The following is a 26,026-nucleotide window of genomic DNA, read 5'->3' as shown; positions in this document are numbered from 1 at the left end:
AGACAAAAAGGGTTACATTGAATAGCATGAACCCAATTATGAAAAAAAAAATGTGGCATACATATATTTCATCATACATAAATATGTATCATACACAAACAGAAGTAATGTTGAACAGTTTACACACACACCTATATCCACACCCACAAAGAAAAAACACTGGAAGTAAACACTTTAATTTTAGCAGTGACTTTTGACATAAACTTGTTTAAGACACAGGCAACCTAACTAGCTTCAACATGTATAGGACAGCCATAAGGCTGCAAAACTTAGTGTAGACACCCAATCAGTGCTACCGCATATGACATCATTTCAAATCAAGGACTCAAGTGTCCTCTGGCATCAACCTTCAGAGTATCTGTGTGTTTCCCCACTAATCCCCAAAGAATGTTAACAGAGTATATATCTCAGTAGAAAAATAGGAATATTTGGCTGATTTTTCTTTCTTCCTTTTAATTAACTTTCCATAATTTCGTAAAACAAAGACATCACTTATATTTAAAAAAAAAAAAACTGTTATCAATTCACAACTTATTCAATACTAAGGTTATTATTTAAGTTGTTAAGTATTTCTTTAAATATTAGTTTTTTTAATCTTCTACCATGCAAATGCAGATTTTTGACCAAAAAAAAATTTTAATAACAGCTTAATCCAACCAAAGTCTTACTTTTCAGCAGTGTTTTTAAGATTGGCTAATTCCTCTTCTAGAGCCCGTAGCTCATTATCCTTGGTTCTGAGCTCATCTTGAACATCTTTGAGTTCTTGAAACTTCATTAAAATGGAAGCTGCCTGGGATCGAGCACCTGACATAGGCAAATTAAAACAGGCCTTCAACACTGAGTTGCCACATATTTAGGAAACAATACAGTTTTCTAAGAGATTTACACTTGAAATAATTCAACAGCCAATCTTTAGTGGTTTATGAAGGTACAAAATCCATTTTATCATTTGAATCTTAGGGCATACATATGTGATAACAAATACTCTGTATGTGATGGATTATTTATTCAAAATAATCATTGCCTTTGCTCACTGGTAAGCTTCCCTGGTGGCTCAGACGGTAAAGCGTCTGCCTGCAATGTAGGAGACCCGGATTCGATTTCTGGGTCAGGAAGATCCCCTGGAGAAGGAAATGGCAATCCACTCCAGCACTCTTGCCTGGAAAATCCCATGGATGGAGGAGCCTGATAGGCTACAGTCCATGGGGTCGCAAAGAGTCGGACACGACTGAGCGACTTCACTTTCTTTACTCACTGGGTGGATTCCTCTCAGGACCATTTTCTGATCTACTAAAATCAGGCTTAGCCATGTGCTTTGCTCTAGCAGATGAAGTGGGAAATCTGCCTCTTCTGAAAGTAAGCTTTAAGAGGCAGCACGTAATTTACCACTTGTTTTCCCTTTCCCATGTGTAAAGTATGTTCAAAAAAAAAGATTTATTTTTCAGTCAGCCTAAGTCCCATAATGAGAATAACATGGAGCAGAGACAAGTAACATGATGTAGCATAATTATAGAATAAATCTGTAAGCCACTAAGATTTGGGAGCTATTTATTACCATATTGTAATGTGGTCTAAACTCGACATAGCATAGTAAACTGGTTTTACCTTACATGCTTTATAACTGTCTGGCAGTAACAGGCTGAAGTGTTAAGCTGTTAAGAAAACTCCAGGTTTGATGGAAGAAAGTGAAGTCAATCAATAATGCTATTATGAACACTTTGCTTATATGACATGGGGTTACATATCTGCCATCACTTAAGGAGGAATTTCAGGAACATATAATTCAGTGAAATCTAAAATGTTCCTTCTAATCTAGATATTTTAAAATATTTGGTTTCTATCTTCCAACTGTAGATACTAGTCATTATGTACACTGGGGAACTTGATCATGAAGCTCATTACATTGGCTACTGTTTTCTTGGACTAGAAAGAAATTAAGATACTTCCTAACTCAAGAGGCATCCAAGTCTCTTGATTTGGTTAAAAGCACAAACTGTGAAATCAGGCTATCTGTTTAAACTCTGACCCCTGGCTCTGCCACTTATCAGCAAATTCTTAACTGTTTTATACTTTAGTTTCTACAAACATATAGAAAAGATAGTAATGTCTACCTCAAGGTTGCTATAAAGATTAAATGAACTAATTAAAGTCCTTAGGAGAGGGCTTTATAGAATGATAGAAATGTTCCATATGTGCACTATCCAATTACCCACTAAATACTGTGGTTACTGAGCCCTTGAAATATGCCTAGTGCAATTAAATAAATTATTCTATTTAATTTTAATTACCTTATTTAAATGGTAAGTCACATGTGGCTAGTAGCTACTGTATTGGACAGTACAGGCTTACAACACTGCCTAGTACACAGTAAGTACTGTTCAGTATTTGTTATTTATTACATGGTCACTCGACATGGATATGGAAACAGTATCACAAATATTAGGACAGGAAATACATGGTCACTACTTAAGAATTCCTTTCTTAAGGCACCATCTCAAGGGCAGATTTAAAGTTTTGCTTTACTTTTGACAGGAGCAGTAGCATATACACATATCATAAGTTAACATGTTTCCTAAAGGAAAACTGGTGGTCAAGCTACAATTGCACTGAATAAAACTACTTCGTTTCCCAGTGACTAGAATATCTTAACAAGGCAAAAAAGAGAGAACAAGAATAGACTTAAGATGAGCAAGAAAAGCTATAGTACTGGTTACTAGACTAGAGCTCCATCTGGATGATGACAGTGTATAATTTCTCAATTAATAATAAGTAACTGTCACAAATGAAAAGTCAATCCTTTGATTAGGAATAAAACACTGAATTATTCCAACCCCAATATTTCCTATTAAAAAAAAAGTCCCCATCCTATTTAGAACAAGGGAGTAGGAGGACAAAATGATATAAATCCTACCTCCACTCAACGTCCCATGAGGATCAAACACATCGCCTCCTAGAGTTACAGTTCTAGTCATTATCCTTTTATCAAAAGCTACTTTTTTTGCATTATCCATATTGTCACAAACAAATGTCATTCCAAAGACAAATTCCATTGCTTTCTGAAGTTCTGGTTTGTATTCAACCAGGGAAAGAGCCACATGAACATTATTAGGGCCAACCTGTGGGAAAACATATGTCATAATACATATTACTCCTTTCCTTTCAAATACTATTTTATAAAATACTAATAATGCCCACAACTGTTAGTATAAATACTAACAGTAACTTAATATATATACCCAGCACTACAACGCCTTTTGAATTTTCTAAAATGCTATAGAAAACTCACTTTTAGGAAAAAAAATTCAAGTTTAAACACTGAAAAATCTAAGTAAAACATTTAGCTAAAAATACCAGTCATGAGTTTCAATCAAGTAGAAGCCACTATCAAGTTTCTAAATTCAAAGTGGATTATTTGTGAACACACTTTCTTAAAGTACAATTTCTAGATCAACACAGTTACACAATTACATGTTTTCCTTCAACTATCAACTTGGTTGTCCCAAAGTGAATACTTTTCCATTCAAATAAAACATGCTAGAGCAACTACCTTCCAGTTACAGAAACGAAAACAGTAATTGAGAGTAAACAAGTAATTTAAAAAATCTCTCAATCTTTTATTTTGATCCAACTGTCTTTTCTCACCCTTTGTTTATAACATCTACCTCAGCCTACATTTTTAAAACAACCTAATATGGCTTCACTGACTCAATGGACATGAGTTTGAGTGAACTCCGGGAGTTGGTGATGGACAGGGAGGCCTGGCGTGCTGCAATTCATGGGGTTGCAAAGAGTAGGACACGAATGAGCGACTGAACTGAATATACTTCATGGAGTGTAGTAGTAGCAGAAATCATAATGAAAGCAGCTCTCTGCAACATATGTTCAGCAATGTCCTCTGACACAGCAGTTACCATTCAGTGCGTGTGGCTAAGGGATCTGAGTAAAAGTACTTTTGTTGTTACTTAAAACCCCAACTTACTTCTAACACTGGAACTTGACCTAAGACGAGAATAACTTCCTTCTAGACTCTAAGTAAAAGAAGTACTAACCAAAATTACCACCTATTTACTTTATACTCATCTTTCTTCTCCTGACAGTAAATAATTTTCATTGAAGGCTTCTCAATTTCAGAAATTTACTGAATATCCATTTATTATCTTAATTATACATGCAGTTTCAGGTTTCATAGAATTGTTTTTTCAACTCATGAACTTAGAATACCTGCTCAAATACTGATATCACTACTGAAAGTTAAAACTGGTTTCATGTTCTTACCAAATATTATACAACCACAGTAGCCTTTTAAATATATTTCCTTGCACTCATCTATTCACTAGAAACCATACTACTTTAGATCTAGCCCAGCAGCTGACTACATATCCTGGCTACCTGCTTTGTATGTTCACAGGTTGATGGGTAATCTAGAAGAACTCTAGTAGAGAAGCATCTCTGCAAGACTGACAGATTACGTTCCATAACGGTTATCACTATAGCTGGTTTAGTGTGCGTGGCATGAAAAAAACCTGCAGAATTCCTATATTCCTCTATAAGTTCTATAATTCTCATTAATCAGAAATCAAAAGTTTAATATTTAATGTGAAAGTGAGTCGCTCAGTCATGTCCAACTCTTTGCAACTCCATGGACTATACAGTCCATGGAATTCTCCAGGCCAGAAAACTGGAATGGGTAGCTATTCCCTTCTCCAGGGGATCTTCCCAACCCAGGGATGGAACCCAGGTCTCCCACGTTGCAGGTGATTCTTTACCAGTTGAGCCACAAGCCCTGGTGATGAAAGAGAAAAACCCACAACCAAGAGATTACTCTACACAGAAGGATCTCATTCAGATTCAACAGAGAAAGCAAAAGCTTTACAGACAAGCAAATGCTAAGAGAATTCAGTTGATACAAATGAACTTATTTATAAAACAGACTCACAGATTTCAAAAATCATATTTATGGCTACCAAAGGGGAAATGTAGGGGAAGTAATAAATTAGGAGATTGGGGTAAACATTTATACACTACTATAAATAAAACAGATAACCAACAAGGACCTCCTACTGCATAGCACAGGAAACTCTACTGCCCAGGTGGCCCTAGTGGCAAAGAATCAACCTGCCAATGCAGAAGGCATAAGAGACAAGCTTCCATCCCTGGGTCAGGAAGATCCTGGAGGAGGCCATGGCAACCCACTCCAGTATTCTTACCTGGAGAATCCCAGGGCCAGAGAAGCCTAGAAGGCTACAGTCCATAGGGTCACAAAGAGTCAGGCATGATTAAAGTGACTTAACACACATAACACACAAAAATAAAACAAATAACTAAGAAGGACCTACTGTATAGCACAAGGAACTCTACTCAATATTCTGTAATAATCTATATGGGAAAAAAATCTGAATAATAATGGATATACACATGTATATATAATTGAATCATTTAGCAGTATACCTAAAACACATTTAATCCAACTATAGTCCAATAAAAATCTTTTAAAGAAGACATTCTAATACAACTTTAAAATATCAAAGGGAATTTTAGTCTTCCAACATTTCTATTCTCTTTCCATCTAATTTCACAAAAGCTGATTTTATTCTCTTTGGTATCTTAACTTTTTAAAGCATGGTAACACAATAAAATTTTGTGGTTTGATATATGATTGAAATCCCAATTTACTTCAGAGGATAGTTAATGTCCTATAATTAAAAAAAAAACAACAAAAAAACCAGTAAGATGCAGACAAAGCATACAAAAAAGACTTACAAGATTCTGAGCAATCCTCAGAGTTTCTGGAGCAATACATCTGGATGAAATTTTATTGAGTGGAATTATAGTGTATCGACGCTTCAATTCCCCCTTTTCTAGTAGCTTTTTTCCAGTAACCTAAAACATCGTGTATTATAAATGAAAAATATATTAATGACAACAAAAAACATTTAAAGGTTAACAGTACAAGTTTAGGAATTTATAAATACGCTCAGTGCCTACTATCCCGAACAATCAAAATTCTAAGATAGATATGTGCATTCTGGACTCTGGAGTGGAATAATGTTAATAAAATGTAATATAAAAGATCATTAACTCTATCATTTTACCCTGTAAAGATAAACATTTAGCCTTAAGTGAAGTCGCTCAGTCATGTCCAACTCTTTGTGACCCCATGGACTATATACAGTCCATGGAATTCTCCAGGCCAGGATACTGGAGTGAGTAGCCGTTCCCTTCTCCAGAGAATCTTCCCAACCCAGGGATCAAACCCAGGTCTCCCACATTGTAGGCAGATTCTTTACCAGCTGAGCCATCAGGGAAGCCCAACATTTAGTCTTAGAAGAAGTTTAAAACGTCAATAAAGTACCCAATTCTTCTAAGAGCACATGATTTTTCAAGCTAGCAGCTATTATAGTTTTAACAGCAATTATTTGTTTTCTTTAATTAAAATCAGTTTACCTCTGTGTCTACTACAACATTGTAGAGTCGGTCTCCGGCCACTAATTCTAAAGCAGTGGTTGCAGAACTATCTTTTACACTGATCAGTGAAGCTACAAGTCCTTTCACACAATTTCTATTCCAGTTCTTCTCTGGATCCCTAAAACAGAAAAGTGGACAAAAATTAATCTTAGACAAGAAAATAGAAAAAGTTGTATTTTACTAGTCAAGAGGTCTTTCTGACAATACATTAAATTGAAAGCACAATAATCAGTAGTTTTAACAAAATTAAAAGATTTCAAATGTCTCATGACTGTCCAGCTACAGACACATCTTTTATTGTGTTTCACAAATATTGATGTTTTCCGTTGTCATTTTGTTTTTTACAAATTGAAGTTCTGTGGCAAACTTGCATTGTCAGCTAATAGTCTTTAGTAATAAAGCTTTTATACAGTAACGTACCCTGGTTTTTTAAAGTATGTATACAGTATTCTATTGTACCCTTAAAAGACTATTGTTTTAAAATCAAAAGATCTTTCAGTATACATAATGTTTTCAAGGTAACAAAAATAACTTTAATGTTCTAATCTTTGTAATACATATATTAAGTATTCCAAGAAAAAAACCATATAGCATTAATAAAACAAATTATAAAATGTTAACACAGCTATTTAACATTAATGATAAAATAACCTTAAAGAAACTTTTTGGGGTAAGATTAAATTCCACTCATTTTGGTTTTGACATTAGTGGCATTAGTAACCTTAAATTTCACAAGAATTTCCCTTGTCTACAACTCTGAAACATTCAATAAAGATTTAAGGAAAAAAGAAAAAACAATTAAGGAAAAGCAGCTTACGGTAACTTTTACACAAAAATATATCCTAGTTACTACCATGTTCAATTTCAAGATTTAACTCTTACCTATAGGCAAATCGAAGATTGGGAAATCTGGCCAAGAGAGCTTCTTCTGTTTCTTTCAGTCTACTGATATCACGAGATAGCTGCCTTCGCCTTTCCAGAAGGCTTTCCTCCTTGTTTTCTGAACAGTAAGCCGTAAGTAAATTGAAACCAAGTTTTAAAAACTCAAATATTCTACTGTTTTAAGGAAAATATTAGTAATCTCTATTTCCAAAGCATTTCTAAAAGTAAAATGCAAACTCCTGATAATATTAAAGAAAAGCATACTTAACATTTGAATTTATATTAAGTGTCAAGTAGACATATTTTCAACACATAAAACCATTTTCATCCTTTCAATTCAAAGGACTGTTTTATACTCTGGTATTTTTCTGATTATATTTATAAATAATTTTTATACTAATTCACATTAACATTAATGAGGTGAAAAAAATTTCCTACTTGCTATTTCCTTTAAGTTTCTATTAATAATCACTACTTCCTAATGATTTAACATCATGTCTTTAAAGGCAAACCTTCATAATTTAGCCTTTTCATTTCAGTTTCAAGTTTTTCTTTAAGTTTTTTCACAGCTTCTAATGCTTCTTGATCCTTCCTATAGCCACTATCCATCTTCTTAATTTCTGTTTGTTTAGTCTTTAATTCTTGTTGGGCATGTTTCAACTTCATCTGAGCCTGTAACAGAAAAACATATAACAGGCTATACGAGGCAGATAGCGCTAGTGATAAAACAGCCACATATTTAGATTGTTTTAAGAGACATCAGCCTTGAAAATTTAACTGACTACTTGGATCAGTATATCAACAGGGAATCATTTCCCAATGTATTCTCCTCAAAATACTACTCAGAATATAAATGTATATATGCTCAAATATTAAATATCTTATAATTTAAGTCTATATTTTTAATATTTATAAAACTAACATCAATGAGCTCAAAGATTAATATCAAAGAACTGTCATTAGCTGATGACACCACCCTTATGGCAGAAAGTGAAGAGGAACTAAAAAGCCTATTGATGAAAGTGAAAGTGGAGAGTGAAAAAGTTGGCTTAAAGCTCAACATTCAGAAAACTAAGATCATGGCATCTGGTTCCATCACTTTATGGGAAATAGATGGGGAAACTGTGGAAGCAGTGTCAGACTTTATTTTGGGGGGCTCCAAAATTACTGCAGATGGTGACTGCAGCCATGAAATTAAAAGACGCTTACTCCTTGGAAGGAAAGTTATGACCAACCTAGATAGCATATTCAAAAGCAGAGACATTACTTTGCCAACAAAGGTCCGTCTAGTCAAGGCTATGGTTTTTCCAGTGGTCATGTATGGATGTGAGAGTTGCACTATAAAGAAAGCTGAGTGCCGAAGAATTGATGCTTTTGAACTGTGGTGTTGGAGAAGACTGAGAGTCCCTTGGACTGCAAGGAGATCCAACCAGTCCATTCTAAAGGAGATCAGTCCTGGGTGTTCTTTGGAGGGAGTGTAGCTGAAGCTGAAACTCCAATACTTTGGCCACCTCATGCGAAGAGGTGATTCACTGGAAAAGACTCTGATGCTGGGAGGGATTGGGGGCAGGAGGAGAAGGGGATAACAGAGGATGAGATGGCTGGATGGCATCACCAACTTGATAGACGTGAGTTTGAGTGAACTCCGGGAGTTGGTGATGGACAGGGCGGCCTGGAGTGCTGCAGTTCATGGGGTCGTAAAGAGTCGGACACGAATGAGCTACTGAACTGAACTGATCAAATTAAAAGCAAAATAAAAAGCTAGAAATCACTTCCTTCTTTTTCACTTAGGTATGCATATTTGCACTTATATAATATTTATGCTGTCCAACTGTGCACTTAACTGTATTGATGAGGAATAAAAGTATACAGAAAAAGGATGCTAAACTGACAGAAAAATGTATATGCTATAAGTATGACACTAAAATGCTATAGTTTTAACTGTGGCAGGCATATAAATGAAGATGTTTTTGTTTTCCTATTAAAACTTAAAACTTCAACTTTATAATGTCAATAAAATACCAAAAAGATGAAAACAAATACGTTAACCTCAAGTATTCCATACAATGCTGAAAACAGAACAGAGCATTTATTGCACTTAAAATTTCAATTAATCTATAAAGGTATTTTATGTTTTATGGCATCTTATACTGATATTGTCAATAGGTAGAGATCAGTATATTGAATTTCATTGTTTTAGGTGCTAAGCAGCAGCAGAATGTAATAGTTGATAGTTATCTGAATATTTTCAACATTTTGTTTAACAACTGCCAAAGCGTAGTGTGAAGGAGCTTCACAAAAAATCAAATAATAATAAAGAAATAAAAACTGCAATCACATAGTTCTTACTGTCTGTACTTACCTGTTTGGCTTCTGTCTGAGTTTTACTTATTTCATTTTTACAGGCCATCATCTGACCAGCAAGAGTTGCTTCTGCTCCATCTTCATTACTGGACAGACCAGCGGAAACAGCATTAAAGTGCTGCTGTGCAACGGCCAAAGCTTCAGCATCTTTATTACTTGCTTCTTGAAGGGCACTTAGTCCATCTGTTATTTTTTTAACCTCTTTTTCCTTTGCTGCTAAAGTTTTAGAATCCTTTAGGAAGAGTTTGAAATTGGAAAGTTATTATATTTTAGAAAACCAGTGAAATATACATACCTTTAATGTCATCAAATTTCATACCAATTTGAAGTGAACATGGTAATTTAACCATAATTTTAAATATTTTATTCCCATTTTGAAATTTCTCAGTTTTTAGGATAAATGTACCTCTTATCCTAATAGAAATACCTTCATTCCATGTTATAGTCAAATCTGAGAGAGAATGAGTTAAAATATTATTGCAAATTTAAACAAACCACTTGAAACAACTAAAAATCACTTTCTAAAACTATAATATTGAAATAATATCCACTCTACCCCAAGAATAAAAGAAATTTTAGGATTAAGAGCATGTATATGAAACTGCTTTTATAAACTATTAAAGGCCATAAAATTTAAGTATTAAATTATTATGGGAACAGCTTCCCTGGTGGTTCATACAGTAAGTAAAGAATCTGCCTGCAATGCAGGAGACCCCGGTTTGATCCCTGGGTCAGGAAGATCCTCTGGAGAAGAAAATGGTAACCCACTCCAGTCTTCTTGCCTGGAGAATTCCATGGACAGAGCCTTAGCAGGCTACAGTCCCTTGGATCACAAAGAGATGGAACAACTGAAAGACTAACACTCTCACTTAAATTCTAATAACCAAATATCTAATGCTATATAAGATACCAGCACTAAAAGAAAAAAAAAATCTAGTCATATTTACATGAAAGTGATCAGAAATTTGGCTCACTTAATTCATGATGCACTGGGTATTTCTTAGATATTTACCATGGACCAGGCATTATTCTAGATATTAAAGACACAGGGTCCTCAGGAGCCTACATTTTTAAGGTGGAAAACATAGTAAACACATAAAGCAAAAAATGATGGAACTACTATTTTAAGAATAATGAGAAAAGGCCTTTTTGTGATGACATTTTGAGCAGAAACCTAAATGAAACAAAAGGTGTGACCGTGCAAATACTAGGGGCATGGTACACTTGCCAAGCTCTGAGGAATATGCTTGGGTATTAGAGGAACTGTGGCTGGAACACAGTAAGTAAAAAAAGGCAGCTAATGAGGATACTACTGAGTACCTTCCTGGGAGGTGATGGCATGAACCACGTGAGGAGTGAAAGGTGGCTGTATTCTGGATATACACATATATCTGGATATTCTGGATATACTTTTAAAATCAACAAAATCTGTCGAAGAATTAGATACCACAGGGTTGGGAGAAAGAAGAAAATTCAGGACTACAGGTTCTGGAGTGAACAGCATCATTACTTACATGAGGAAAATTCAGTAGCTCAGTTAGGTTTGGGTAGGTGAGGAAAATTTAGGAGTTCTATTTTGGATATGTTAAGTTTTAGATTTTTTAAAGTCATCCATATAAACATGTCAATTAAATAGCTGGACAAATGAGTCTTTCAAAGAAGGAGTCAAGGTTGATTATAGGTTTGAAAGGCATCAACATGTAGATGGTACTGAGGGGTACACGGATAGATGGGATCACTAAAGAAATGAGTATATATAAAGAAGTCTGACCATTAGCCCTGGTGCATGCTAAAATATGTATTTTGATTTGCATTTCTAACCTGGATTCAAAGTTCGTATTTTCAACTATCAAATCAATATCTCTACTTAGATGTCTAACTAGCTCCTCAAGCCTATTATTCACCATTCAACAAATGGTAACCATATTTCAAACTGTCAACAACAGAACTCTGGAGTTATCCTTCAGTCCTCTTTCATATTCAAACACCAATCTGCTGGGCACTATTTATAGTAGCAAAGACATGGAAGCAACCTAAATGTCCATCGACAGATGAACCGATAAAGATGTTATACCCACACACTGGAATATTACTCAGACATTAAAAAGAATGAAAAACTGCCATTGGACCAATGGATACCAAGGAATGGACCTAGAGGTTATCATACTGAGTGAAGTCAGTCAGAAAGAGAAAGACAAACATCATGATATCACTTATATGTGGAATCGAAAATATGATACAAATGAACTTATCTACAAAATAGAAAGACTCACAGACACAGAGAACAGACTTGTTTTCAAGGGGAAGGGTGGGAAGGGGAGGGAAGGACTTGGAGTTTGGGATTAGCAGGTACAAATTATTATGTATAGGATGGATAAACAATAAGGTCTTACTGTATGACAAAGGGAACTACATTCAATATCCTGTGATAAACCATAATGGAAAAGAAAATAAAAAAAAGAAAATACATGTATAACTGAGTCACTTTGCTGTACAGCAGAAAACAACATTTTAAACCAATGAACTATAATTTAAAAAAAATCTGCTGGGTATATCTGTTGGCCTACCCTTAAAGTACACATAAAATCCCACAACTTCTCTAATATTCTACCTTCTATTGCATCTACCCAAGGACTATCACTGGCACTACCAATTACTACCTGGTTTCTCTACTTCTTCCCTTTAATTTATCCTCAAAACAGCAAGAATAGTACTACTAAAATATTAAAATGTCACCCTTGGGCTCAACCAACTCCAGCAGCTTCCCATGCCACTCAGAATAAACAGCAAAGTCCTTCACATATTTTGCAAAACCACACGTGATCCTACACCCCATCTCTACTACTCAGTAGCAACCAGCTTTACTTCTCTCTGCTTTTCCAATACCTTAGGCACTTGGAGCTGCTGCTGCTCTTTTGTCTGGAACATCTCCCCCCACAGCCTCCCAATCTATCTACACCCTTCTCTGACCACCTTCAGGTCTCTAATGAAATAGAAGCCTCCCAATGAGACCTTTAATGTTTACCCAATTGAAAATTCCAAATTGTACCTCCCTGCCCAATACTAACCCTATCCACTGCTTTTTTTCTCCTCATCAGTTACCACTATATAACATACTTCATATTTCACTTATTTTATCATCATTTTCCTCACTGGAATGAAGACACACAAGGCATTTTGTTCATTATTGTCATTTTGTCAGTTGCTACATCCTAGCCTAAACAATTACCCTGGGTCCACAGCAGGCACGTAATAAATATTAACAGAATGGAGGAATGTATATTACTAGAATTAAATTACACTTCTCATTTGCTTACCTCTACCATATTTTTCTCCAGTTCTTTGCGTTTGTTCTCTTCACTCGCCAGATTTTTCTTCTTGAAATCAAAGGCACTTTGAGATTTAGTATTAACTCGCTGAGCTTCTGTAAGAGCATCTTCTAAAGATCGAAGTATACCTCCAACTTCCTATAATCAAATGCACCCAATTCAATCATGTACTTAAAAATTTGTTAGTGTATAATTTATATGTATTTATTTTTAATAAACTATGGACTCTACACATGGACATCACCAGACAGTTAATACCGAAGCAGATTGATCATATTCTTTGCAGCCAAAGATGGAGAAGCTCTATACAGACAGCAAAAACAAGACCAGGAGCTGACTGTGGCTCAGATCATGAACTCCTGATTGTCAAACTCAGACCTAAATTGAAGAAAGTAAGGAAAACCACTAGACCATTCAGGTATGACCTAAATCAAATCCCTTATGATTATATAGTGGAAGTGAGAAAGAGAGTCAAAGGATTAAATCTGATGGACAGAGTGCCTGAAGAACTATGGATAGAGGTTTGTGACATTGCACAGGAGGCAGGGATCAAGACCATCCTCATGGAAAAGAAAAGCAAAAAGGCACAAAAGTTGTCTCAGGAGGCCTTACAAATAGCTGTGAAAAGACGAGAAGCAAAAAGCAAAGGAGAAATGAAAGATATACTCATTTGAATACAGAGTTCCAAATAGCAAGAAGAGATAAGAAAGCCTTCCTCAGTGATCAATGCAAAGAAATAGAGGAAAACAAAAGAATGGGAAAGACTAGAGATCTCTTCAAGAAAACTAGATATACCAAGGGAACTTTTCATACAAAAATAGGCACAATAAAGGACAGAAATGGTATGGACCTAACAGAAGCAGAAGATATTAAGAAGAGATGGCAAGAATACACAGAAGAACTATACGAAAAAGATATTCAAGATCCAGATAATCACGATGGTGTGATCACTCACCTAGAGTCAGACATCTGGAATGTGAAGTCAACTGGGCCTTAGGAAGCATCACTACTAACAAAGCTAGCGGAAGTGATGGAATTCCAGTTGAGCTATTTCAAATCCTAAAAGATGATGCTGTGACAGTGCTTCACTCAATATGCCAACAAATTTGGAAAACTCAGCAATGGCCACAGGACTGGAAAGGTCAATTTTCATTCCAATCCCAAAGAACGGCAATGCCAAAAAATGCTCAAACTACCACACAATTGCACTCATCTCACATGCTAGTTGGAGAAGGCAATGGCACCCCACTCCAGTACTCTTGCCTGGAAAATCCCATGGACGGAGGAGCCTGGTAGGCTGCAGTCCATGGGGTCGCGAAGAGTCGGACACAACTGAAGCGACTTAGCAGCAGCAGCAGCAGCAGCACACACTAGCAAATACTCAAAATTCTCCAAGACAGCCTTCAACAGTACGTGAACTGTGAAATTCCCAATGTTCAAGTTGGATTTAGAAAAGGCAAAGGAACCAAATATCGAATTGCCAACATCCACTGGATCATCAAAAAAGCAAGAGAGTTCCAGAAAAACATCTATTTCTGCTTTTATGACTATGCCATAGTCCTTGACTATGTGGATCACAACAAACTGTGGAAAATTCTGAGAGTTTGGAATACCAGACAACCTGATCTGCCTCTTGAGAAATCTGTATGTAGGTCAAGAAGCAACAGTTGGAACAGGTCATGGAACAATAGACTGGTTCCAAATAGGAAACGGAATACATCAAGCATGTTTATTGTCACCCTGCTTATTTAACGTCTATGCAGAGTACATCATGAGAAATTCCGGGGTGGATGAAGCACAAGCTGGAATCAAGACTGCCAGGAGAAATATCAATAACCTCAGATATGCAGGTGACACAATCCTTTATGGCAGAAAGTGAAGAAGAACTAAAGAGCCTCTTGATGAAAGTGAAAGAGGAGAGTGAAAAATAAAACCCAACATTCAGAAAACTAAGATCATGGCATCTGGTCCCATCACTTCATGGCAAACAGATGGGGAAACAATGCAAACAGTGACAGACTTTATTCTTTTGGGCTCCAAAATCACTGCAGATGGTGATTGCAGCCATGAAACTAAAAGATGCTTGCTCCTTGGAAGAAAAGTTATGACCAACCTAGATAGCATATTCAAAAGCAGAGACATTACTTTGCCAACAAAGGTCCATCTAGTCAAAGCAATGGTTTTTCCAGGAGTCATTTATGGATGTGTGTTGGACTATAAAGAAAGCTGAGCACCAAAGAATTGATGCTTTTGAATAAACTCTTGAGAGTCCCTTGGACTGCAAGGAGATCCAAGTAGTCCACCCTAAAGTAATTCAGTCCTGAATATTCACTGGAAGGACTGATGCTGAAACTCCAATACTTTGGCCAACTGATTTGAAGAACGGACTCATTTGAAAAGACCCTGATGCTGGGAAAGACTGAAGGCGGGAGGAGAAGGGGACGACAGAGTATGAGATGATTAGATGGCATCACCAACTCGATGGACATGAATCTGAGTCAACTCCAGGTGTTGGTGATGGATAGGGAGGCCTGGTGTGCTGCAGTCCATGGGGTCTCAAAGAATCGGACACAACTGAACTGAATTGAAACTATATCATTATCATACAGTAAAATAAATTTTTTTCAATTCAGAACACAATGCCCAGTATACCCAAAATAGTTACATTATTTAATATTTTTCAGTTTATTATTATTCTTACACGTCTGACCTTATCTTTTCTTTTTTCCAACTCTTCTATTTCATGACTAAGTGCTTTTATTTTTTTATCATTCTCAGACACTTCTTCTTGAAGCTTCTTAATTTTATCCTGCATTTCTTTTAATGCCTCAGCTGAGCGTTCTTTAGTATCTTCAGCCAGCAAAAACTGATAAGCTATATATAAACGACTCAGATGTTCTATTTCTCTCAAGAGCTTTTGGTACTCCAAGTAGGAAGATCTTTCCTAAAAGAGAAATCACCAATAAAGTATAACTCTACATTAATATTTTTAAATAAATTTGGAAAGAATTTAAATACAGCAATACATAAAAAATTTCCCATTACACAATAAACATAATGGATTTTGTCTTAAATTTGAGTAATTATGGACTGTTAATTTTAGGAAACTTCAAACAACATTAGAACTGTGGCTTTTTAGATAGTAATGTCATCTTAATGAATTCTCTGTGGCTATTTCTTCTCAAATATAACCACACAGTTGGGATTAACAAAGAAATATGGACATAAGATTCATAGACTTGTGGGAATAAGTCTATAAAATTATAAAACCATGAATGATACACTATTAAATGTAGTTTGTGGTACTATTACCAAGATGCCCACTCTACATTCATTCATATAACTATTTATAAATATTTGCTCACATATTACTAAACTTGATTCCCACTGGGACCTACTAGGACAAAGTTAACAATGAAAATTCCTAATCTGCAGATGAAGAAACAAATTCAGGGTGATTAAATGAGCTCTTCATAGTATCAAATACAGAATTTGGCAAAATCAAATATGACACTTAGGTTTAAACTCGTGATCTAGTGTTTTTCTATTAAATCATAGATACAAAAGCAGAACCTTCAAGTTCACAATTTTTCAGTTTTTCCAATTACATCTATGCTACTCTATAGATTCAGAAGAGAGCTTGAGAAGTATCAAATTTTAATGAACATTTAAGAAATTTCTAAATACATGATTTAAAATACTTTCACTGAAACAGTGATATGATGTCAGAAGTACAAAGATTATAGAGAAAACAGTCATCTGTTTCAATACCTATTGTCTACTAACTGCCTTGACAGCAGTAATTTTAGTGAGAGCCCCTCTTACCCTAGAAGTTACTCATTCTACCAAGAGTTTCTAAGAATGCCATACCTTTAAGAAATATTTATTCCACTCAATTCTAACTATCCAGGAAAATTTAGATTTATACTTGTCTTCAACAAAGAATGAAAATCTGGCATGTTGTTTTCTGAGATTATGACAGTCAATCTCTAAAACCATTATGACTTAACAGGTATGAAGTGCATTGTCGTCTATAAGCAGAAGGTTGAGCATGGACTATCAACTCTAACTCCTTATCTCATCTCCAAGAAACATTTCTGAGGAGTGGTACAGCTGTCGCCCCCATGTGTATCATCATGGATGCATCGCCAATTTTGAGAGACATCCTAGCTGGCTGTCCTCAAATATACAATACACACCTCTTTTAATTTTTGAATGGTTGGAGTAATTTCTTCTTCAAGTATCTGGAAAATAAAGGAAAAACTATTTTTGAGTATGTGAAGTACCATTAAAGAAATTTAAAAGGGAGAAGACTAAAGAAAACTGAACAAAGGCTGGGGAGAAGATAGGTGTGGTAAAATTTCCCTCTTTTACAACAGAGAAACTCTAATAAAAGAAAAGTACTCTCTTTCCTAAAAATATTTTATATAAATTTAATTACCGTCTTAATTTCTCTCAGCTTAGCCTCCTTTTTTTCTATAGTCCTCTGAGCATTTTGTTTTTTGTATTCATACATCCTGGTTCCAGCTGCTTCTTCTATCATGGACAAAATCTGGAAAGATGATTGCATTAATGTTTTAAGAATCAAAGCCAGTGAGTCTCATTGGAATTTACATTAGGATATTACTTAAGGCCTTAACGTCATGAAGCAACTCAACAAAATAGTTAAGGACCATAACATTTAAGTACATAAAAAAAATGTACGTATTACCTATAACCCTAAGACTTAACAAATATTTCTGGCCTTCACTCCAATTCTAAAATCAAACTTTATGCTACACTGAGTTTCTAGAGTACATATCTTTGAAAACTGAAGCCAGTAATTCCTGAGAGGGTAATAGGCAGAAAGGCCAGGGGTCTCCCAAGGGAGGAAATAGCCTGCAAGTGTCATCTCTCTTAATTGGCAAGAGGAAACAAACTATCGATATTGTTTTCCTTCTCTATACAAATTTAAAAGGTTTCTCTTAAAATACTGTGTTGTCATAATGACACCTGGTTTCACCTGAAGTTAACTAGTTTCAAACCTTGAGATAACCAATGCATTTTTCTTATGGAAATGTTTGTCTTAAGCTATGCTAATGTACTATACACTTACCCCAAGTCGGTTCCGCCTCTTGGCTCAGAACCTACTTGACAAACCAGTATGTTATACTCAGATATTATTTCCCTAACCTATGTAAATGTAACTATTTGTATGGCAATCTGTCCTTCTGCAAGATTCAAGTTAATCATTTTATGGCCCAGGATGAACCACTTGGTGCCAAGATTATCCCAAAATGCATCTTATGGGTGAGGGGCTTGGTGCCATTCTGAGTTTTAAGACATTCCTTTCTTTCATTAACAGACTGCTAGTGTCTATATAACATCCAGCTGAAGACTAGAAGTGGGGTACTCTTTCTGCCCCCTTCTGATGCCTATGTCAGAAGCTTTCTCTATCTCCTTTACACCTTAATAAAACTTTATCACACAAAGCTCTGAGCGATCAAGCCTCGTCTCTCGCCCCGGATTGAATTCTCCTCTGGAGGCCAAGAATCCCAGCCGCCTTTTTTCATTCAGCAACAACCTTTCATTCCTTCTTTCTCTTTTCCTCCAAATATAAGAAAGTAAAAGCTAACTAATATTTCAATTTATAAATTTCTACTTAAACCTGTTCCAAGTGAGACTTTAGCTGTTTTGTTCCTACAAGGATGAAGCATGGCCTAACATTTCCATTCCAACTGTGGCAGATACTTTGAGAACTTGGGCAAGTAATTTAGTTTTCCCTGTTCCTCTCTTTGTTCATCTGCTGAGGACTGAAAGTATCTCAGTGTCATTGAGAAGTAATTCACGTGAGTACACTGAAAAAGGCAAACACTAATTACTATTTTATAAGGATAATTTTTTAGCATTCCTTTATCAGAAGCTTCTAATCACTATCAATCCCTACCTCAAGAGGATTATTTCTCTGAAAACCAGTTTGATTTCCATATATTGGGCAGATTTTGAATGAGAAGTTTCCCTTAAGATGTTATCTGAAGAAAGTAAGTGTGACCTGTGGTTAAACCAGACTAATATCATCAATTATCAGTCGTCTTTTTAGTTCTTCTCCATAGATAAAAATACCAAAAGAGCCTTTGTTCTGATACAAAACATTTATTCCTTCATAGCAACTCTTCTCAAGGGGGCTCCAAAACAAAGTCTTAATGTCTTAAGCAATCCATTATATCTAATGAATTAATTTCACTCAAATCTCTTCCCATAGGGTTTAACTCTGACATGGAACACCAGCTGAGAAAAGCTACTTTAGAACCAAAATTTCTTTTAATACTGTATGGGCACGTAAAACTCCTAGAAAAAAAGTAAGTGGTAAGCTCCCGACATCTGTGTTAGTGATGATTTTTTTTTTGGATTTGATACCAAAAGCAAAATAAACCAAAAATAAACAAGCAGGACTACATCAAACTAAAAAGCTTCTGCATAGGAAAGGAAACCATCCACAAATACAAATCAGGCAAATACAAATCAAAGCCACAATGAGACATCACCTGTTGGAGTGGCTTTTATCAAAAAGATAAAAAATAACAGACTGGTGAATATGTGGAGAAAAGGGAAAACTTGTATGCTGTCTGTGGGACTGTAAACTGATGTATCCATTATGGGAAATAGCATGGAGGTTCCTCAAAAAATTCAAAATAGAACTACCATATGATCCAATAATTCCACTTCAGGACATTTATCTGACGGAACCAAAGACACTAATTTGAAAAGCTTTCTGCACTTCCGTGTTAACTGCAACATCATTTGTTACAGTAAAAACATGGAATCAACCTAAGTGTCTGCTGATGGATGAATGGATAAAGAATATAATATATATATATATATATATATATAAATTAAATCGAATGTTATTTACACATACAAAAAGGAAATCCTGCCATTTGCAACAGCATGGATAGAACACACGGGCATTATGCTAAGTGAAATAAGTCTGACAGAAAGATAATACAGTATAATTTCACTTACAAGTAGGATCTTAAAAAAAAAAAAAAAACCCAAAACTGAACTCATAGATACAGAAAACAGATTAGTTTTCTAATCTGACAGAGGTGGGGGATAGGTGGTGAGCAAACGTTAAAAGTGCCAGTTATAAAATAAAAGGTCCTGGGGATGTGATGTATGGCATGGTGACTACAGTTGATAATACTTAACTGCATATTTGAAAATTGTAGAGAGTATAATTTAAAAGTTCTCATCTTCAAAAAAAATTCTGAAAGATGATCACATCAATGTATCACATTGATACAGTGATCAATGTTGACTAAACTGTGGTGATCATTTTGTGATATACACATATACTGAATATTGTATATATATCAAATCTTTTTGGTGTACACCTGAAACTACTTTATCAATTATATCTCAATTAAAAAAAAAAAAAACAACTGCTTAACAAGGTCCTAGGACTTTCCTTTTGCTTCTTTTAAAGATTCTGATTTAATTCTCAGAACAGATTTTGAGGTAAAGGTTATGGACTTCAGATTATGGATGAGGAAACTAAGGCTCTGAAAGTTTACATCATATCACTTAAAAAAACTAGGGCATGGTGTCAAATATTAAAAAACAAAATTATTTTCTCCACTAATCATTCTTAAATAAATGTTCCCCAAAATTTTAATAATGGAAAAATTATGTTTAAAAATTGATTACCTAAAACATTAAGGCAATATCTACAATTACTATTTTTACGGTGCTTAAAGAGTGCTCTTACCTCTGGAGGTTTCATATTCATCACTTTGGTAATTCGGCCCTGAAAATAAAATGACAAACTTACTGTAATAACAATAAATTCAGAAAGAATAACCTAAAGGCATACATGTTTATCTGTACTAAAGCTGTTATATCCTAATACACCAATCTTTGGGCAGTTATTTCTCCCACCTACATGAAAAGATGTTTCTTTTTTAAGATTTGAGAACAAGGGTAGCTTATAATTCTAGAGTTTTGCTACTTTCTTACTAGTGATATGGTACATAAATAATACAAAGACAACTCAAGACTGTTATTTCTGAGACAGGGAATGACGTGTAAGTCTCCAACTCTAAAATGGGTAAGCATGTACATAAATGTTGGCATAATTACTGAACATCTCTTGACTTTTTAGAACAATGGCCCTCCAAGATAAGTCAAAGAAAATTAATTCCAGATATTCTTCAAAATTCAAATGTATGCAATATACCAGAACACGTAAGTACAAATAACTAACCCACATTTATTAACAGGTGCCCAAACATCAGCCTAACAGCAAATTAAAAAATGAAAAATCCAAAGAGATGTATTTCTCTTGTAAGTTAAAAAAAGATGCCAAAACTATTATGAAAGATATAAAGTCCACAAACAAAATACCTGCATGATGAGAAAGTGAGGGTTGTTAACATTAAGGCCAACAGAACAGAAGAGATCGTATACTCTGGTATTGTTTGCATTTACTCCATTGATTAAATATTTATTTCTGCCACCAATAACTACCTGCAAAGGAAATAATTTTAAAAGACATAAATGAACACAAATATCTTGAGCCAAGATGATAAATTCCCAAATACATTATCTTTTGTTTTTTTCCAACTAATGATAAATCAAACGAATCTAGGATAAATAGTGAAGAAAGTATAACATGGTCAAAAACAATGTGAGACTGGCTTCTAATCTAGGGCCTCCTAACCTCCCATGCAGTGGACTAGGTCTTTAAGGTGCCTTCCACCTTTATGTTTCCAAGGATGTATAGAATGTAGCTTCTATCCCTGATCACCCTCTTCTACAACTTTCCATACTCAGAGGCTGACCCATCTTCCTCCACTTTTTGATTTCCAAAGGAGTCAAATACCAAAAACAAAAGACACACAGTTTTAGTAACAATTCTTGTTAAGACTCTAAAATGATTAATAAAAGATAAGCCTTATGAATATTTGAAAGAAAAAGAATAATCATGGAACTGCAGCATGGGTTTAATAAGAACAACTTATACTAGATATCAGCTTGTTCTGTCTACCACAGCATGTACATCGTCATTTTGGAGGTATGACTGCCTCATCCATTTGCTGAGGTCCTTAAAGACAAGATTTGTTTCTCATTCTTTCTATCTGTATTTCCCAATGCATTTGAGAATGCCCAGCACACATCAAGCACTTAATAAATATTAAATAAATATGAATTCACTTCTTTTCCTGACAGTATTAGGATAGTAGATCAGTTCTTAATATTTGAACAACAATCCTAATATATCCTAAAGAAATTCGAGGAAGTTTTTATAACAAAATTCTGGTGAAGAAACAGTCATATGGACCACAAGAAGACAGGAATTTTGAGTAGACTAGCAGCAGATTTTCTTAAAATCCTGAAAGGTAATTATTCGATAGATGTTTAAAGACAGAGAACAGGATTTTGTCCCAATCTAGTCAATCTTTTTTTTTTTTTTTCAACCAGAGTTTTCATTAACATAGAGATGGAAATCTATAAGCTACATAATGCTAAGATGAAGAGTAAATGAGAATTAACAGAATTTTTAAAGATAAAACTGACAAACTGAAAACACGGTCTGATTATAATAAGATAAAAAGATTTTAAGGGACAAATGTTAAGGTCCTCCACTGATTTCAAGAACCTGCTTAGATGCAGAAATGGCAGTATATGGCTAAGTAATAACATGAACAACTTAAGAGTGATTTTAAGTAAATCGGATATGAGTTCATAATATATCATGAACTCTTCAACATCATATTGAGAAAAATAGAAGTAGAGTACTTAAAATGAAAGAAGTGACAATTCTGCTTAATCCTGTCCCAGCCAGACCAGTTCTGGTACATGCAATTTGAAGTGCCAACCATTAAAATATGTATGTGTGTATGTGTGCATGTATAAATAAAACTGGAGCAAATTTGCATTCCATGTGATGAGACAAGTGGAAGACCTAGAAACAACTAAATATCAATTGAAAGACCTAGAGAATTTAGCTTAGAAAACAGATTTACAGAAGAACACAGATATACTGAAATAAAGAATAAATTACATGTTCTCTTGGTGCTCTCAAGATAACTAGGATTTATGCGTAAAACTTGAAAAAAACACTATGGTATGGCTCAATTTATAAGACTAACTTTCTAATTTCCAAACATAAAATGGGTTACCTCAGAAAACAGTGAAATCCCAAGAACTACAGGTGTCCCAGCACAGAGAGAGACTCAAGTGCATGGTTTATGGTTTAAATAAGTGTGGCTGAGTGTTTGTACGGATGGATTTCACATCCCTTTCAATCCACTTGGTAAATGGTGGAATTTGCTTAAGCAAAACAAGATATTCTTAAGGAATCTAGTCAGTATTTGATCCATCAGTTTTGCTTATCAATTTTCCAGTAATCGTATTGCCAAAATGCACGAGACAAGTTTTTAGGTAACCAAATATTTAGTAGTCACTCACCTGCCTTGTTACTGTAATTTCATCATGAACCTCAAATCCTAAAGGACTCTGCTTTTTGTCAGAATTATCAAAGGTGATTGACACCAAGGCTTTTGTAATACCAGCTTGCCCGTTTTTGTAAACTAAATCTTGTAAGTTAGAAGCCCGAACCTAAAATAAAGGAAAAGTTTATCAGTTACAAAACTCAGTACTGCACAAAATAGCACTAAAAATAGCTTTCTTGCTGTTGGAAAACCACCCATGTAGTATCCATTAATAAGTCAAGAACAGGTAGTGGTATTCATAGACAAGGAAAGCAAAGAAAATGGACATCGACCTGAAATGGGCCTCTCTCTCCATAGGACTTTTTTAATCCTGAGCTAAACTGTTTTCTACTCATTTCTTAACAGAGCTCATTTGAAAAATTTATGGCAAGACAGTGTCTAAAAATTTCACTATCCATTCAATTCCAATAGTAGATCCTAAAAAGACATTATAATGAGGGTGGGTGCAGGTGGAAAGTATACAAACTCTGGAATGAGAATGTGTGAGTTTCAGTGTTGCTTCAAACATCTTTAGAGGATTAACCTTAAGCAACTCTAAGTTTCTACGTTCTCACCTAAAATATGGAGTAATAATACCTACCTTTAAAGGACTGCAGTGAGGTAGAAGATAATTCACATAAAAATGCAAATGAAGAGAATATTGGTAATACTGGTACTCTCCAAGTGCAAAAATTCCCTTGAGGTTCCTCAAACTTAAATTCACATAAATCAGAAAGTTTACACTTTACCTGAGACAGGTTGGAGATGCCCAGCAAAAAGCAGATGGAGTCCAATATGTTGGATTTTCCACTACCATTTAAACCAGTGATAGCATTGAACAGAGGGTCAAAGCCATTGACTTCAGTCCTCTGAGCATAGGACTTGAATCCCTCAAGAATGACTGACTTAATGTGCATTTTCACTACTGACTTGGACAGGTCTGCTAGAAATCAAGCCACAAAGCAGTTCTGTACAAAACAGAAAAACAACGCATAAGTGGTATGTAAAACTGGAATCATAATATATAGACTAGACCATAAGAATGACAGCGCAATAGAAATAAAACAGCCACTTGCTAAGCTATTTCCTCTGATGTAAAGGTATCTTTCTTTAACTTAAAAATATACAAGAATTAGCCTCTATTTAGAAGTTAACTGGGCTTCCCGGTGGCTCAGCGATAAAGGAAATCTCTTGCAATGCAGGAGCCACGGGAGATGTGGGTTCCATCCCTAGGTCGGGAAGATCCCCTGGAGGAGGGCAGGGCAACCCACTCCAGGGTTCTTTCCTGGAGAATCCCATGGACAGAGGACCCTAGTGAGCTACAGTCCATGGGGTCGCCAAGAGTCAGACACGACTAAAGTGACTCAGCACGCACATACGCAGAAGTTAATTGAACCTGGAAGCCAACCACGTACTTCACCAGGCTTATAATCTTCCACCGTTATCATACTCCAGCTAACAGATTACTGATCATTTACCATCGCATCCCCTTTGCCGAGAATGCACTTATCCCGGACACTGATATGGCTCACTCTCCTTTATATCACTCACGTCTTTACTCAAAAGTCACATACTCTCGTATATAAAAAAATACCCTCTACCCATTCCCTCCCTCTGCTTTTTCCTTCACGGACTTACAGCTGACACTAATCAGTACTTATTTATTGCTCTACCCAACTTATCATAATGTAATCTTCCATAGCTCTTCTACGTTCACCGTTGTATGCCGGAATGCTGCCTGACTCGAAGGCGCGGGATGGGCGGGTGGTCTGTAAGTGTTTAAGCATCAGTAGATATACCCCAGATAAACAGCTGAAGGTTTTTGCTTTTAGTCAGGCTCTTCCCTCACCCCACCAGGCCTTTCTGTCAACCCTTGCTCGCCCTACTCCAAGGCTGGACAGGAACTAGTCATTCTGCTACGAATCCCTTTAGGACTAAATTTACTCTGAAGTTCCTTGCTACTCTGCTCCCTAGCCCCCGACGCCCATTTCCCGCCAAGAATGCCCGGCTAGGCCCAACCGGCCGCGCGCACGCACCTGCCTCGCCGCTGCGTCAGGTCGCCTGGGCTTGAGGCGCAGCCGAAGCTCTTCCTAGTCACTAGGGCAGAGAGTGCGCCAGTCTTGCCCAGCTTCGGGCGCTAAGAGGCGAAAGCCACCAAAGCTACTCCTACATTTGCCCCGCGCGCGGCACCGAAGCGGAACTATTTTTGCCTTTGAATTTCGGCGCGAGCACAGGACCCCACCTCCACTACCTATTCCATTGGCTGGTGCCTCAGAGATGCCTGACTTAAAAGTTCCATTTTTCTCTTCCATCAAGCAGTTAAAGGGACAAAGAGATAGAAAAGAAGGTCGAAAAGAGGGCGGCTCAGGAAAAGCGACGGGTCGGACCTGAGGACTAAAGAAGCTGGCGGCAATTGTTGAGCTCGGTATCCGGCACACCTCGGGCAGCCCCGCACCTCAGCCTGGGGGCCTCGCGCTCGCCGGCCCCGCCCTGCCGCAGGCCGGGTCTGGCCGT

At 36.1% G+C, this 26,026-nt stretch overlaps 1 protein-coding gene across 1 annotated transcript in view; it reads right to left on the bottom strand.

The window, feature by feature from the left end:
• SMC2 (structural maintenance of chromosomes 2) overlaps positions 1 to 25,749 on the bottom strand; it is a 50,363-nt gene extending 24,614 nt beyond the window's left edge. Inside the window, exons 1-16 of the mRNA XM_070795216.1 lie at positions 25,549 to 25,749; positions 24,262 to 24,480; positions 23,490 to 23,639; positions 21,423 to 21,545; positions 20,788 to 20,826; positions 17,482 to 17,592; positions 17,240 to 17,284; positions 15,751 to 15,984; positions 13,029 to 13,178; positions 9,710 to 9,943; positions 7,860 to 8,019; positions 7,348 to 7,465; positions 6,445 to 6,583; positions 5,761 to 5,880; positions 2,912 to 3,116; positions 669 to 804 (exon numbers count right to left, since the gene is read on the bottom strand). Coding sequence (XP_070651317.1) covers positions 669 to 804; positions 2,912 to 3,116; positions 5,761 to 5,880; positions 6,445 to 6,583; positions 7,348 to 7,465; positions 7,860 to 8,019; positions 9,710 to 9,943; positions 13,029 to 13,178; positions 15,751 to 15,984; positions 17,240 to 17,284; positions 17,482 to 17,592; positions 20,788 to 20,826; positions 21,423 to 21,545; positions 23,490 to 23,639; positions 24,262 to 24,429 — 2,132 coding nt within the window. The 5' untranslated portion in view covers positions 24,430 to 24,480; positions 25,549 to 25,749. The remainder of the gene's footprint in view (positions 1 to 668; positions 805 to 2,911; positions 3,117 to 5,760; positions 5,881 to 6,444; positions 6,584 to 7,347; positions 7,466 to 7,859; positions 8,020 to 9,709; positions 9,944 to 13,028; positions 13,179 to 15,750; positions 15,985 to 17,239; positions 17,285 to 17,481; positions 17,593 to 20,787; positions 20,827 to 21,422; positions 21,546 to 23,489; positions 23,640 to 24,261; positions 24,481 to 25,548) is intronic.
• Between the last annotated feature and the right edge of the window lie 277 nt (positions 25,750 to 26,026).

Source organism: Bos indicus, chromosome 8, assembly GCF_029378745.1.
Source record: "Bos indicus isolate NIAB-ARS_2022 breed Sahiwal x Tharparkar chromosome 8, NIAB-ARS_B.indTharparkar_mat_pri_1.0, whole genome shotgun sequence".
In the NCBI taxonomy this organism is placed as follows: Eukaryota; Metazoa; Chordata; class Mammalia; order Artiodactyla; family Bovidae; genus Bos; species Bos indicus.
This window is presented reverse-complemented; position numbering and strand designations above follow the sequence as displayed.